We start from the raw sequence: 17,040 nt of genomic DNA, 5'->3' as shown, positions 1-17,040 counted from the left end.
TTTATGCATAGGGCACAGTCTCCAATATTGCCTTTGAATTCTCCAAATCAAAATTAAAACAAAAAAGGAATAAAATAAACTAGAAATATCTTTGTTTAGTATTTTTTACTTTATTATGAGTTACAAGCAGATAAATGCCTACTGAAAGATTAGTATAAACATATACCTCATGGGTGTGAAATTGTTCTTTAACAACTTCTACATCATTGGATATATCCCCTTGTGCTCGTAATGAATCTTCAGCAGAGAGAAGCCACGTGAGTACTTCTTCTAAAGCAGTTTGGTAGTTTTCAAGATCCATTTCAGATCCCATCCGCACAGTGCTAAATGTCTTTTCTTCAACAGTTTCTACAAACTGATCAAAACCAAAATGTCAAAGTAATGCAAATAGTGTCTGCTCAGAGAATGCTACAAAGGAATAAATAGAATACCATTGTCTTGTATAAAAAAAATCAGCTTTTTATAAAACAAAATAATAATAATAATCAGATGGCTAATGTGTGGAAGTACTTATTAGTAAAAATCCAGCTAATTGAACAAGACCAGGTAAGATTGAGGGAAATAAAAAATCTCAGATCAAATTAGGTATTTTATACTAGAATTCAAAATTCCTAACAACTACTCTGAATAGTGACAATATTTACATTATACCTGCAGAGTGATGTTATAATTGTTTTTCAATAAAACATCTGATTTTTCATTTCTAGTTTACTTTTTCTTACTGTTTTCTCTTGGAAATGAGAAATTTATTTCCCATACCAGCTAGTAAAATCATATCATCAAAAAGGCAGTAAGTCACTTGCTGACATTGCAGAGAATCTATGGAAAACAGAAAGTAAAAAAAGAAAAACAACCCTTTACACTACATGCATTACTAGCCTTGAGCAATCCATAGACACCCATTTGTTAAAAACAGTCTACAAAGTTAAAAAACTCAGAAATCTCATGCCAAATCATAACTTTTTACAAACAAACTAAAGTGCATTTCTGTTGATTTCTCTTTCCTACAAAGGCCACCTTTATATTTATACTTTCAAAATCAGGTGACTCTTACAAGTACAGAATTCACACTTGTGCTCTACTGCTTAAACTCAAGAGAAATCAATAACAAATATTTGTGGATTAGTACAGTAGCAAAAGACTAGAACAAAACAGAAGCAAGAAATACGGGTTTGCTACAGAAGATGACATTCCATACATTTTTCAAAAAGTTCTGAAGAGGTTTAGTTACTCTTAGTACTTAGTTACTAAGTTAGTAAAAAACCAAACTATTGACATGAAAATATGCTTATGCTTTTGTAAAAAAATGATACCAAGACAATTATTGCTTTTATAGTTAGCATAAATTGCCTCCACTGACATACTTGTGCCAATAACCACTTATAGCAGCATCTAAAGTCTTTCAGTGTAGTTTAGGACAGAAAGTCAGTTTATCACTAGAAAGCAGGAAGTGTAATGTAACATGATCACTTAAAATGAAGTCTTCGGTCTTCATCTTCACAACAAAATCATTCTGAATTGTATAGATCTAATAATCACATACAATTTCTGTGAATCCCTCTGCCATATGTGTGTTAGGCCAATTAAAACCAGTCATAACTTCATTGCCATATGTGTGAAAAAAGGTATTCAGCAAATGAATCTGTATCAGAAGCAGGCTTGAAAATCTGATTAACTCAATACTTTGCTTTTTTTGGTTTAAAGAAAGTACTATCTTACAGGAATATAAACAATGAAGCATGGAAAAATGTTCAACATATATTCCTGCTGCACAAATTAATATCTGAATTGTGCGCAACTCCAGATTTTAAGTAGTACACAATGTAGTAAAAAATTACACCCAAACACATCACATTTCTGCAGCAAGATAGCTTTTTGTAGTATACAATCTAGAACGGAAAGGGGTAACTTTATCATTACTTTTGCATGTGCAATGATTTTTTTCCTTTCTGTAACAGTACTCCACAGAATAGACCCACATCTGATACACTGGGGAAAAAAAAGATGCCGTAACAGCTGAATGAGACTCAGGCTATCGTGTTTGCCGAGGTCTGTGATGTTCTCTGTCAGCTGTTTATTTGAAAAGTCTCTATCTGAAAACACTCCTTTCTCTAGATCCGATACAAAATTTTGTCTTATGTATGACAAGTGTTTAACAAAGCACCCCCTAACAACTATTTTTTCTAAGGAACGACTACTCAGCATAATTTTCCCTGTTATGTTGACCAGCATTTTCACTGCTTTCTCACGCTATCACAAATATTATAAAGAATTGCATTGAAAAAAATCTTGTACTTATGATCTTCAATGGCAAAATGGTGCAGAATCATTTGAAGAAATGTAAAGACAAGCAAACACTCTAATGTAAATGGAAACCAAAATAGTTACGTGGCAGGTATTCCAAAGTATGTTCTCATTCAAAAAATGGTCGTTTTCTGACAGAAGGAAATCAGAAAAGTGCTAGAGGAAGCATAACCAAAGGACTTTGCAAAATGCTGTCAATAATCCTTATATTTGGTAGAGGGAGGAAACAAAAACTTTTCCACCTTCCTTCGAATCTTCCAGCATCACTGCCAGCAGAGAACTGGGATCAGTCATGAGGTGACAAAGCAGAAGAATGGATATCCATTGTGCTTGAAGTATAAATAGTTTTGTTTCTTTTTTTTTTTTTTTTTTTTTTTTTTTAAATATTCATTTATGGATAGCACAACTGAATAGTTCTTAACTGCTTAGGCCTACTAAACTCACTAGATCATTATGCCTTCTCTTCCTCCATGCAGTTTGGGGAAAAGAAAAATTAAAATGAAAATGAAAAGAATAATCAGCAGAATCTGAAATAGTAGTAGCATCTTGTTATTCTAGAGCATGTTAGGCACCGAGAGTATTTGTGTTCAGATTTGACAGTGACATATGCAGGGACCCACTGGGATCATCAAATGAATTAAAATAAATCATCCTCATTGATTACATCAATAAAATCAAGCCACAGTTACACACTTTCAAAGTTGTGCTAAACTTCTTTCTGCTTCTTTAAGCACATTCTCTATTAACAAACCAGAGTAGAGCAATAACCACTTTGGTCTGAATCTACATAAGCAGAGAATATTCACATTGTAAAAAGTCTACAAGCATAAAAAACATGCCTTGGAGTCAACAGTTGGTTTTTACTTGACAAAATACATGTATTTTAAAATCCAGTGTTAAACTGCAGCTTCACTATTTCCATCAGTGCTGTTAGCTCTCTGAAAGATAACCATACATCCTTGCTAATCCTGCACATGGAATGAAAAACAACTACTCAAATCAGCAGAAATTCAGACTATTGGCTCAGTTGTAAACGGAACATCAAACCCTAAGTTAAATGTTCACATTGGAAGCAGACAACTACGGACCTAATGCTTATGCCACACACTTTGTATTAAAAAAAAACCACAAAAGCAAACAAAAAAGTGTCTCAAAGTAATATTCATCTACATAAAGCTTGTTCATTCCACAATACAAACCAAATTTAAGTATACAGATTCTACAGCACAAAATAAATCACACTGAAATAATCCATGTAACACAAACAACAGTGAAACCCTGATTTTTACAAATCATGATAGGCAAATCCATTTTAAAAAACCCCAAAACCAAAACACAACAACAAAACAACACAAAACCAACACCTCCTGTGAGTGTCCTTATTTCTCAATTTATATGAAATCTTTTCAGAATTCCTAATATATTGAGAAAAAATAGAATTTTGAGGTATTTCATATACATTGAGAACAAAGACACAGAATTATTAAGAGGGACATCTAATAATGTGACATCTGTGATGTCTATTTCTAAGTACAATTTTTAAGAGAATGAAAAACAATTAGGATGTGCCGAAGTTAAATTGTTATAGCCATATATTACTAGGCAGGCTATACTTAGGTAAAAAGATACTCAAATACGCATGCAGTTTCATTCTTGAATGAAAACCTATTCTTAATGAAGTATTTATTGATTATGCAAAACAACAGTGATTGGGTGCAGTCAAAACAAAACATTTACAAAGTAATCTACTGAATAACAATGCATGCATGATGACACAAATGTTAAGGGGAAAGATGACATGAAAAATTCAGATGTTTGTCGAAGACTGAATCACATCTAGCTAGGAATCAGTCAGTCAGTCAGCCCACAGACTATTTTGAAAAATGGCCAGCCATTTTTGCATGGAAAATAGTCCTGGTTGTTATTACAAACTGACCAAGAAGGAAAAAAATCTCTGGACCCATATGTTGTCCTCTAGAATATGCCTGGCAGCTGTATGAATTAATTCACAGAGTCTAAACCTCGAGCTTGCAGCTGCTTCAGAGTAAGAAAGCGAAGGGAGAAAGTGTTCCTCACCTACTTTTGCATTATATTACTAAAGGGCAGAGAAGGGTTGGATATGCGTTAGTAAATTCTCCAAGAATGTTTCTATTAGCTGATAAAGACTGCTTCTGATTTTTAGAAATTAGTTGGGTAGCTTTAGAAAGCAGTTTTGCAGTAAAGGTTTAGGGTTCATTCCAGAACTCTTATTTACATTATATATTTTCTTCCTTCAAAAACTGCCTGTCTCACTGTAAAAGATGCAGAATCTGGCTCTAGATATTTAGAGCTTTAGAACTCAGACACATAAAATTTTAAAGAAACATTTTTTTTAGTAAAAGCAAATTTAAGTCCAGAGTAGTTTTCTCATTTTGAAAACTCACTTTGCAGGATTACAGCCTCAGAAAGTAGCACTCATTATTCACCCTCTAACCATGCCTCCTATCAGGAGAAACGGATACCACTGCTTATTTTTTCAGTTCCTCCAAGTTTCTCATTATGAAACCATATTTTATGTGTCTTTAAAATTGCCAAATCATAACTGCTAAAATGTTAAAAGCTAAAATGTTCTTTGCAATAATCAAGACCGCTTTCTTAACAGATAACGTCAGGCAGAATAGTTCAGTCATTTCTGGTAATAAAACCAAGAAGATACATTGGTCAGACTGTTTGTTATTATAATGTTAACTATTTCCTTGTTCTAAATGAGGCTGGCATTTACATTTTATTAAGGATTTCAAAACTGCCTTTGCCAATGAAAACACCTTGTGTCTGGAAGATGCTATTTTTTTTTTTCTCCCATTCATATGAAAATGCACCCAGGTTTGGCCTTATCGTAAATCTAAAAAACTGCAAGTTTTGGTCGCTCAGTTGAGACAACCTAGATTTTTAGTGCCTGATTTTCTCAGTGGTTCCACTTGTACTGCAGATGTTTCCACCTGGATGAACTGGCCTGTCCTTGCAACTGCAGTTTTGAGATGCAGTAGATTATTAGCTCATTCAAAGTCAATAGAGCTTAGGCAATGTGTACGAGCCAGTACCAGGCAGTATGAATGCAAGTGCATTGCAACACAAAGAAAATGCTGGAACTATTGACAGGAAAGGGTAGAGGAAAATTAACCTCTTTAACTACTCTATTAGGTGCAGTTGGTACAAATAAAGACTGAAAGAAACACATAAAGACTTTACTGGCGTTAAAGGAAAATTTTGCACCTAACTGTGACTGAATGGAATTACTTTCACCCTGCATCTACAACATTATGATTTCTTCCTGTTGAAATGCCTAGTCTACTCACCAGTCTTCAACCCTTCCTTTTTTTGATTCAAGAACCAGGCGCATTCTAAGGGAACGTGTATTTCAGGTGCTGTCATGTCATGGAGTACTCTGTGAGGCCAATTGATCTCTGCATAGTACACAAATAAGAGTACTCTTCACATAAAGAGAGAGAAAATTTTCACCTTAGGACAAATTTTCAATATTAACTGATGACTCTTCACAGAACTCTCCAGAAGTAAATGGCAAGCAGGTCCTGAAAGTATATCACAGCTCAAGAAGCCTAGAGTCTGTTCCCAGTAGTGTTACCAATAAGGTAACTCAGATGAGCAGATTCAGCTCCCTTGACAAGTGCCTATTGTGTTTTATGTGGTCACGTACATAAAAAAAAAGGAAAAGATAATTCTATCCATTGATGATGATCAGTCCACCTTAAAATTTTAATTGTGATCACAGTATCATGTAGTAGCATGAAAAATATTCAAGATGGAATAGATAATTTAGTCACATTTAATTTTAATTTTTAAAATGTAAATCCTAAATGTAATAAGGGCTTAAGTAACAGCCCCTTTAAAGTATATGGTTCTGACAAAGACCTTTTAAATGTTCTATGTTCTTAATTAAACCATATTCTAAAAATGTTCATGAACAGAAAAGCAATTAAACGTATAAACAGAAAAATGCCATGGAGACAGGTCATTGCCAAAAGAAATACAAATGGATAATCTGAAAAGTATTCAATTATTTCTTTAGCATGTCATATAGGGGATTGAGAAACAAATGTAGGCTATATTCCTTTTCCCTCTGGCAACAAACAAATGGGAAACAGAGACATCAAAATCTATTTTGCTAAAATACAATTTGAAATTTCAAGAGTAAAAATTTAAACAAATGAAAATCAAGCTTTCTTTCATTTTCATATGCACTTCATTATGATTTCAAAAAACTATGAAAATGTGTATTTATGGCTCCATTATTCTGGAAAGAGAAATAGCCTTCTCTTTTTACCATCCTGTTTAGTTGTTGCTCTCTCTTCCTTTCTTTTGTTTTATATTCTCTCTCTCTTCTTCTATTACCATCAGCAAAATCAGTGTTATCCCATAGCATCTTTTACTTTATGTCAGTCATCTGACCGATTATCATACTGTCTCTCCTCAATGACTTTATGAGAAATTGTTTCTCCTACCTGCACCTAACAGAAAAGTAACTTTGACACTTCTTATCAGTTGCACATGCATATACTTGTTCCCCCTGTGCTTATTACCACCACTGTGCTTCAAATTTTCTTCAGTATTTCAAGTATTCAAATCTTTTATTCACTCTAAAACTTTTGTTACTCACACTACCTACATAGCGTTCCTTTTCCTACTGTCTCTTTACCTGAGGGCTAATCTCTGCCACAGCACCACACCTTTTCTTTTCTTTTCCAAGGAGAATTGTGCTTTTCTTATATGTCTGAAAGTTAATTCTTAGGCCCGTTCCCATACTGTTTCAATGTCTCCTTTAAACTGCAATGACCGCTCTAAAAATCTTTATCCTCTCCCCCCAAATAATGCTCAAACCAGTTTAATAGCTATCAAGCTCATCCCTACATTCCACAGCATAAAGGAAAAGACTTTGCAAGCTCTCTGCATAGGATACTCCTACTTGTAAGGAAGAACATTTTGCTACACAAAGGACTAAGAGTGCACCTGTGCAGTCAGGACCAGGTTTGCTCTGCTCACATTACAAGCCGCACACCAATGCTGGTCTGACCATGTGTGACGAACATCAGCTATGTGTTTACTTTTTTGACTATTCTATTACATTGCATTATGAAGACTTGTCTGGGCTACGTGGAACACCCTTGGATGAAGGGACATTGTTTCTGCCTGATGCGCCACTGAGCCTGCTTGCAGACAGAAGTTCTCTAGACAGCTCAGTGTGGCATGTGCTAGAGCAACAGCACAGACCTTGGAGACAGATAAGGCAAGCATCAGAGCTAAGCAAAAGAGAAACTGCCCAGGATCAAGAGAATACTTGGTTCCACTTGCTGAAATCTAGAAAGCCGAGCCGTGGAATTGACTGAAATAAATTGCAGGAGCAAGAACCAGCCTGCATAGACACAGTGGAAGCGGGAACAGTGGTTCAGAATTTTCTGAATTTCTACGTCGCCTTGTACAATCACATTTTTCTATTTAGTAAGGGAAATATTCTTGTGATTTATTAAAAGCACACATGTGTGGGTTGAGCCTTCCCTTACACAGGTACCTCTGGCTGGAATCAGACATTGCCAGCCTTAAGAACCTGGGCATCCTTTATAACTGTTCCAACCTTTCAAACTTTGTCTCAGCCAGTACACTAGAAAAACAAAACCCAAACAGAATGATGTAAAGAAACCACATTATATTTTTCCAGCTATCTGAAGTAGTTAAGCATAAAACAAGGAACATTATTGGTTACATACAAGGTTTTGTTCTCTATTATTGGAAACCTTTCCTTACCCTAATCTGTTAGAAACTTTGTTGTAATTCTAAATTAGAATTTCATTATATAACAATGTTATACTTCTATTATATATTTTATAAGTAGAGGAAAAAAGGTAGACTAATGTCTGTTCTACCATCTTTGGCCAGAAGTAACAACCCTCTATGGCAAAGTAGAGCACAACAAACAGCAATCAACCAGCAGTAATGTTGACTACATTTTGCTAGTGGAAAATCTGAAAATAATTTCTTATTCTTTAGAATTTCTACATATAAAGCAGTTTTATAATATTGTCTTTGATAGCTAATAAAGCTGTCTTGATTAAAAAATACACAAATGCAACAGAACAACATCCTATTTTTACTTATAGTTCAGTTGATAGCTACTGATAGGAACTTTTCTAAATCCTGTCTTGGCTAGGGGAACTACAGCTTGATTAAAAAAGAATAAAAAAAGGTCACATGCTGCACATGTAGACACGCAGCAGTGTCTACAGGAGGCCTTACCATAATTACCATTGTAAACACATCAGCAACTCAACATAGTGTTTTGCTTAATTAGGTGAGTAATATGGTCCACCGTATGGTACTCACTAGAGCTATCACTACTGTTCTTGATTATCAAATTCCCCCCCAAAATTGAATTCAGTAGAATTAACATTAACCTGTTCAGGAAGATAACTGAAGGTTCATGAAATGACAATGCTGAGGACAGCTGCCAATGCAGAATCTGAATGCAGAAATATGAATCATGATTTGAAAGGAAAAATAGTACCATTGCTCTGAAATAGTGTTTTTTTTTTCTGACCGTGTGTCCTTGGAGAGAACTATTCACTTAAACTCAGTGATGAAATTCTATAAAAAAGCAGCAGAAATCAAAAAAGAGGACCACTCAATAAATTTGCTCTTGATTAACTGTTGGAATAAAGGGGTAACAGTTAACAAATTCAATGATGTACAGGATGAATACTCCCTGCCAGTAGAAAACTGCCTTGAACTCAATGTCTCAGAAGGGACAGTGAGGAAAAAGTTACATAAAAGGCTATGAAGGAGCAAAAATACAACAATATCAATGGCCAAAAGTAGATCATCTCTCAGTATATCTCACAAAAGATACCTGTGCTGTAAGAGAGCTGCTAGTGAAAAAAGAAAACATCACTAATGAATGGCTAGAAAAATAGCCAAAAGTCAAAGCTAATTATTTATATTAATTAATACAGCTCACATTCCAAAACTAAAACTCATTAAATTAAACAAATAGTGACAATACTGTTTTTTCCATCCTTAGTAGATGAATCAAATGAAAGTCATTGCTAAAATTCAGCATAGAAGTCACATTAAAATAAATAAATTAATTTGGTTAGGACACATCTATGCAATGAACCTGTACACCTTTGAAAAATTACAGATTTTCATGCCAGGGTACTACTTTTCATTAAAGTCTGCTCCCTCAGATCAAAATCCAAATTACCAAACACACTGTCACAGAAGTACATGCAGAGAAAAAAAGTCCTACACTATGAAGACCACAAGATAAAATAGTCTGCAACCACAAAATTTCAATACATTTTCTTTGTAGAATTGCAACCATATAAATCTGAATTATCCTATATTCTGCATGGCATTTAGCTCCATTTTCTGAGTTTTAACCAGCAAAGGCAACTAATTAAGAAGCATATTTTGTAAAATTTAATCAAAGCCGTAACGTCAAATATATCACAGCCATAATCTGAACTGTTTTCTAATGTAAGAAAATGAATTCAGCTTATTATAATTACTACAGTCAGCCACCAGTCCTGCTATTATTTTGGATTACTAAGCCATGATAGTTCTTAACAGGACCTTCATTAAAGACCATCTAGTCTTCACAATAAGAATATTTAACTCCAAAACTCTTTTTATATATTCACACAGTACAGTATCAAAATGCCTTCAAAAGCATCAATAGCAAGAGCAATTAACTATAAGGAGATACATCTAAAATATGACTCTCTGTTTTGAGAAATAAAGACTCTGGGACAAGAGCCAATTAGTGAACACACTAATTAGTTTCTGTGAAGTTGAGGTTGAGGTCTTGGAGATTTCAGAGTATTCAGTATTTTGTGCTAGTATAGTTGGAAGGCATTATTTAAAAAGGTGGTTTTGCAAAGTCATATAAAATCTTAAATAGTCAAATTTGCTTGAATAGGCTGAATACCCCATTCATTGTTCTTATGTGGTTTATCCTTATTACGCTTAAACTTTTCCTAAATATATTTTAGCTTCTATTAAAGAGGCTCTCCTTCTTCAACAGAAGTCACTTCAAAGAATGTATTTTCAATTTAAAATTAAAAGGTAACAAAAAAGCTGTTGCAGAAGAGGTTCAAGTGATTTAACTTTTTTTTTTTTCGAATTCTGTAGCATGACTACCTTGCTTGTAGTTACATACTCTGAATAATAAATCAAAGTTGCAAATGAGACAAAAAGATAAGTAATCATCTTGCAATACGTTTTTTTTCCTCTTCTGAATGCACCTCAGGTTTTTAAATTGAGTAATAATACAGAAAATATTACAAATATTTTCAATAGATAATAAGAGCAGGAACTACCAAGACGTATTTCTGGACATACTGAAAACAATATGAAAAACTTTGCTAAATGTTTACAAAGACAAGCAACTGGATGGAAGAACAGGATAAAAATCCACTGAGGACTGTTAAACATAAAGCCACCATCACCAGCTCAGGAAATTTCTGAGCCACAAATCAGTGGTGGGTAAGTAAGAATACATAGATGTTTCAATACTTTTAATCAGTCGTATCTTTTCTCCTGTTCCTACGTATTGGTCACTATGCATTGGTCATTATCGGCCACTGCTAGGAACAGGATATAATGTTGGAAGAAAAACCTTTTGCTCCACTTTAAACTATTCTGTTGTCACATAGACCTACTACAGAGGCTCTGAAATTTATCTGGAGGTGTATGAAAGCAGAAACTACTGTATTTTCATGCTCCATAGCTTAACGTTATCTTGGCTATTTGTAAGAGATTCTGCAAAATTCCATGATGTGGGAAACAGAATAACTAAAGATGTCTAGATTACTATCAGTTATTCTTGCTCACACCATTTATTGACTGCCTTTCCCTCCCACATTTCACAATTATACTGTCAATATGGCTTTTTTTTGCCCCTCTTGGAATAAAGGAAAACCTGAAGTGGGAAATTAAAAAGTAAACAAAAGACATTATCTTCAACAAAAATAACTGCATCTTTTTCTAATGCAAACAGAGTATTGTCACTGTCACCAGTTAGGAACTGTGGAGTAAAACATTGCATTGTGAATTCACATGCAAAACCTAACGTTCTAGGGCAACAGAAGCACCTTAGGAAGCATTCAAATAATCTGTTTTGTAGGTCAATATTTTTTTTTGCAGCTACATATATTTGCACATACTACTTTGAAATTTTCAGCATGAAAAATGCTTCTGACCTACAAGAGAAATATTAACCCATGATTGATATTTCAGGGATAACATGTTTCTACTTTATATATATATATATATATATAAAGAATTAATAGAATCCTATTATTTATTCTCTTGCAGATACAAACTATAACCCATTGTTATTTTGAGATGATGAAACAAAGGCACCCTAAAATAGCTACATAAAAATATATTCTAAAGACTGTTATTCTCTCATACATTTATGTTTGCAGTTCTTATTAAATTATACATCAGTTAACTGGGTAGAATATATCATGTTTATTAAGCAAAAATGTAACTGCAGTCAGGTCATTTGTGGTGATGTGACCCAAATTTACCTTTAGGTTCTGTTAAGAGGGAATTTACTTAAAATCACTACTCGGATATAATTACTAATGAGGTGGGCATGAAAGCATACTTCAAGAACAGTGAGTTATGGGGTTCTAAATTCTCATTATAAAGCCTATGTACAACTGATGTGTAGCTTGTGTAGCTGCTAAATTCTTTAACAGACACTAATAATTAAAGAGTTGTCAGTTTAAAAAATACTTTATAAACACGCTGTTTTGTAGCCATATTCTTCTCTACATTTGCTCTTTCTTCCCCTAGCACTGCATTTTAGTATTCCACTTTTCCCCTTTCCAGTTGAGATCTAATAAAAAGCAATTTCTAAGTTCTGGAATTGCAGACCTGTTGAGATATTTTTTTATTTTTAATAGCTACATTCTCCTAGAACTAAGTTAACTATTTTAGTCCTCAAATGAGTATCTGAATGTTGAAACAGAATCCATACATATTTTATCAGATACTTTCACCTAACATCCCTCATGCGGTAGAAAGGAATTACAGGTGCATTACAGGTGAAATTTTGCCAAGCAATATTATACTTCCCCATATCATATAGAAATGTACTCATATTTAATAAAATGTCATAACACATGACTATAAATTGTAGAAGTTAAATCACATATTCATTGCAGTAGCCATTGTACATGTTCAAAGAATGGGAACAAAGCCAGAAACAAGGCTGAACAGTGAAAAAAGAAGTTAAAAATGGGAAAATTGAATGTTAAACATGAACATTAAAACTTAGTTTAAAAGCCATTGATGCAGCAGAGAACGATTTTGTGACTGAATTTAAAAGAGCCAGGAGAGCCAGGAAAGGACTAGAAGTAGCAAAACATGGCATGGCATAACAGAGAGAGCATTTATTTGGTGACAATAAGAAGATACAAGAGCATTGTGATTAAGAACATGAAGAGGAATAAATGAGATCAGAGAAATAATGAAGCTTGTCTTTAAGATCACAGATATTGGAATGAAACTGAATGTGTTCTGAAAAGGAATGGATAATCATAAGTAGTTTAGAGAACGTTTTTAAAAAGGTAATCATACTGAAAAGTTCATAATGACATAAAGGGGCTGGAGTAACACATAACATATATTGTGCAGTGGAATTAATTTCTTGTTCCTCACAATATTTGCAAATGTAATTCATGTGTGAAAACCTATGCAACCATGTAGTCATTTATTGTTATGACACCTTAATACCTATTAGAATGGACACAATGTCGTAGAATCTCTATTTCTTGATCCTACTGTCAAATTCAAACTCAACAATTTACTCTTAGTAAAATAACACTGAGTGCAGGAACACTGCATTTCCCCTAATATTATTTTATGTGCATATAATTAGTATCACCCTCATTTTTATGAAATGCTGGTAGTGAAAAATATATTGAAAAAATAAATTGAAAAATTAATATTCTGTTTAAAAAACCAAAACAAACTGTCTGCAATTGCTGTATGGATTGGATATTCTTAGCTTAAGGCGTTCACCCTAAGACTAAGACAAATAATCAGTTCAACTTTTTAAAATTGCACTATCAACTGAAAAAAACTGATCTATGAGATTGTCATATATACTTCAGCATGTTGATATGTAGTCTGGCATGTCTCTAAAATCACTTTTGCTTTAAGAGACAAGGCTCTTTTCTATTAAAAAGTTGTATTCTACTTCTGCTTTCAAAATTTTGTAGCAGTGAAATTAGAAAATATTTTAAGTTGGATTACAAGATGTGTGCCTCTTACTTCAGATAATTGAAACTAAATAGTTCCTGCTGATATGACTTATCACTAGCCAAACATCTTTGTGCAATTAATGAGGAAATTGAGTTGCATACAAGAACACCTAAAAAATTCTTCAAATATTTCAGTCAGCAGCACTGTTCTATCCAGCTAATCAAGGTAGATGGACCACTAATCCTGTATGAAAGACCACAAAGCTCAAAAATTACATTAGTTCACTCTTAAAAGTTAACTGCAATAGGTCACCAACACCATACCATTAGAGTCAAAGGGCAGAACTAAAGAGGATAAATTAAATGCAACAAAATACAAAGCCTACAAACACTTCAAAGTGTAACCCTTCTGCTTAAGACTCTCTTTAGTGCATTTCTGCTCTGAAATTGCAAGAAGTATGTAATCATTCAGTTCACTGGGACTACTTGAGGTATAAACTCTAGAACGCTTTAAACCAATAGCAAAGAATCCACTTTAAGCGTGAAAAGAAGCTAGGCAGTGATAGCCTTCTCAGTGAATCAAAAGAGCAGTTGTATAACAAAAACAGTAGCAATGAAAACTTAAAGGAATTTTTCAAGAAGCAGACAAGTTTATGCCTTTGTGATAAATGCTACTTTTCTCTAGAGAAAAACTAAATCATCACCTGATTACGTAATTATTACTGGATGGCTATCAAATGATAAGAATTGCTGCTGAAGTGGACTGATCAATTACTACCAATCCAAAGGCAAAGGCAGCACCTCAGATCCCCAGAACACAAAAGCCATCCAGGAAAGCAACAGCAAGTCCCTGAGTTCTGGCAACATACTATCAATCTAGACCTACCTCCTACTTCCCTTCCTGGCCTCAAGAAAGGATAATCTACGTTAGCGGAATGCTGCTAACTATTGAATGATCATTCTAGGGAAAAGTTACATTGAAGACTAAAACCAACCAAACAAAAAACCAGAAACCGCACATTTTAAATTAGCCAGGTTTTATGCAAGGAGACTCAACACCCTCACCCTATAATGAATATGCTATTATACAAGAGGGAAAAAACCCAGCTCTTTTCCTTAGGTGATGTAAAAAGTAAAAAGTCAGAACTAATAATGAAAATGTTACTCTCTCCTTAGATCTATTCTCAACAATGAAGTTCACTCTTCTCACAAGCAAATAGCGATAGAACAAGAGGGAATGGCTTCAAGTTGCAACAGGGTAGGTTTAGACTAGACATTAGGAAGAAATTCTTCACAGTAAGAGTGATCAGACACTGGAACAGGCTGCCCAGGGAGGTGGTTGAGTCACCATCCTTGGATGAGTTTAAGAGTCGTTTAGATGTGGTGTTGGGGGATATCATGTAGGGAAAAACTTTGTAGAGTAGGGTAGGTGGTTGGACTCAATGATCCCAAGGGTCTTTTCCAACCTAGATGATTCTATGATTCTATGAACGTTAAGTGTATGAAACAAACAGCCCACAGGCTATACTGCACAGAGTAACATCTCAGCACAAACTGTGTAGAAGCACAGTACGCACACAGGAAACATGCCACCTCAGCTCATTAATCTCATAAGAGACAGTCAATTCTTGTTCCATCTCATCTGCCCCTTGTCTCACTGACTGACTTGCATCTGAAGCTGCTGCCCTCTGTTTGTGATGTGCCTGACACAATCAGTGTATGCATGATGGGTTTTTTATTTTTTAAAGGAAGGGACTTATTTATAGCTTCTGATCTCTGCATGTTCTTTCTCTCCCCATTCTCCCTTTTCTGTCTTGGGGTTCTTGTTTGTTTCTGACAGAAAACAGAATTATTTTTGGAATTCCTGTGTTAATATTCCAGCAGCAAAGGATTAGAATACAAAATGAAAATAAAGCAATATTAGATTTGCTTTATTTGTGCAAAAATATAAAACTGAAATTGAGATGTGTTCTCCGCTGAAAAAAGCAAAAGGAAAATATTTCAAACTAACAAATAGAAGACTTTCTCTCAAAAAGAAAGGTAGGAAAACTTATGTACTTCCAGACTGAAGAAATATCAACACTAATATGCAAGAAACGGCAGCTCAGAGCTGACACAAACAATGCACTGGACCAACAGTACATAAGTAAATTGCCATTTTGTCCAAATGAAGATGAAAATGAAGTTTTGGTAGACACTGCATATATTGTCATGTTAGCGAGGATGCTAAATACCAAAGAGAGAAATAAATGTGAAAGCAGTGGAAATAAAGAAGGCAGAAAAATATAAGCCTGGAAGATGGCCTATGTAAAATATCAAACAAGAAACTTCCACGTTGTATTTTCACCTGTCTATACTTTTTGTGGTTTGGACTTCCTTTTACCAATTCCATTTACATTAATGGGAGCTACACTTTAGAGTTAAAACATTCTCTTGATCCATGACACATAAAATATGATCTTTATTCTTATGTCTTATTCACACTTGGGAGATAAATATACTTTATTTTAATATATGCTGCAAATGACTTGCAAAAACACTTTGCAAAACTCATGCTGTAAGAGAGTGCTACTCTTTTATATTAATAACTTTGATCTTTGAACATCATAACCAAAATTCCATTTTCTACTCTTTTAAAAAAGTATATATTTTTTTAAAGTTTTATGCCTCACTGCAACGTCCACAGTTTATTTAAATCACTGTTTCTCCTCTAGTGAATTCACTATAAGGAAACTAAAATTCCCTTTTGCATTTTTAAGAATGTTTTACTCCATCAAAATATATGTATTATTTCTTTGCTACAGCTAAACTAAGTTCTAATAAAACAAATTATTTCTGTAGAAAGAGTGTAAATAAATTCCAAACCCCATATTATTCCATACAATGTTTATGTTTTTGAGACTGTCATTTTTGCTATGTTTTATTGTGCTTTCAGGACTGGAATTTCTGAAGAAGGTGTGAACATCTAAAAAATGTCTGTTCTCCCCTGCCTCAAATGCATTGGTCAAACGTATTATCTCTTCCTACTTCTCTCATTAGCTCACTCATCACCTCAGGCTAGCATACCCATAATAATGATATTACTTAGAATACTTTTAAACCTCAGAAAAATTTAAAGGAAAATTCCTTAATACTATTGTATATGCGGAGACAAATGCCTTTGCTGTTTGGAATGAATGTGGATAAATCTACGAATATCTTCCTTTGTACACTTGTACCTGAAGTCTGTACGTGCACTCCAAAATGATGAAGTACATGTTGTGGTAGCTTAGTGGGAGAGTCTTCTACACAAGCATTACAGTACACAGTTTCTATAGCATCAAAATCACAGGACCAGGAAGGGGTGGAGATGGGGGGTACCACACAAAGAAAGAAACCAGCACTTTGATGATCAGTAGAGATAAGCAATCTGGCCTTTTCAAAGGTCACTGCTTCAGGTAAACATGCAGACCTGCCTGCCGTAGAAGTGTGA

The 17,040-nt window shown here is 34.3% G+C and overlaps 1 protein-coding gene across 2 annotated transcripts in view; it reads right to left on the bottom strand.

Moving 5' to 3' along the window:
• The window catches only part of DMD (dystrophin), a 1,192,402-nt gene that overhangs the window by 809,410 nt on the left and 365,952 nt on the right, over window positions 1-17,040 (bottom strand). For both annotated transcript variants that reach the window (XM_074159135.1, XM_074159144.1), the window contains exon 10: window positions 167-355. In XM_074159135.1, coding sequence (XP_074015236.1) covers window positions 167-355 — 189 coding nt within the window. The remainder of the gene's footprint in view (window positions 1-166; window positions 356-17,040) is intronic.

The sequence above is a fragment of the Numenius arquata genome, chromosome 1 (genome assembly GCF_964106895.1).
Source record: "Numenius arquata chromosome 1, bNumArq3.hap1.1, whole genome shotgun sequence".
Classification (NCBI taxonomy): domain Eukaryota; kingdom Metazoa; phylum Chordata; class Aves; order Charadriiformes; family Scolopacidae; genus Numenius; species Numenius arquata.
Note: the sequence above shows the minus strand (reverse complement) of the source record. Positions and strands in the feature narration are given on the sequence as shown.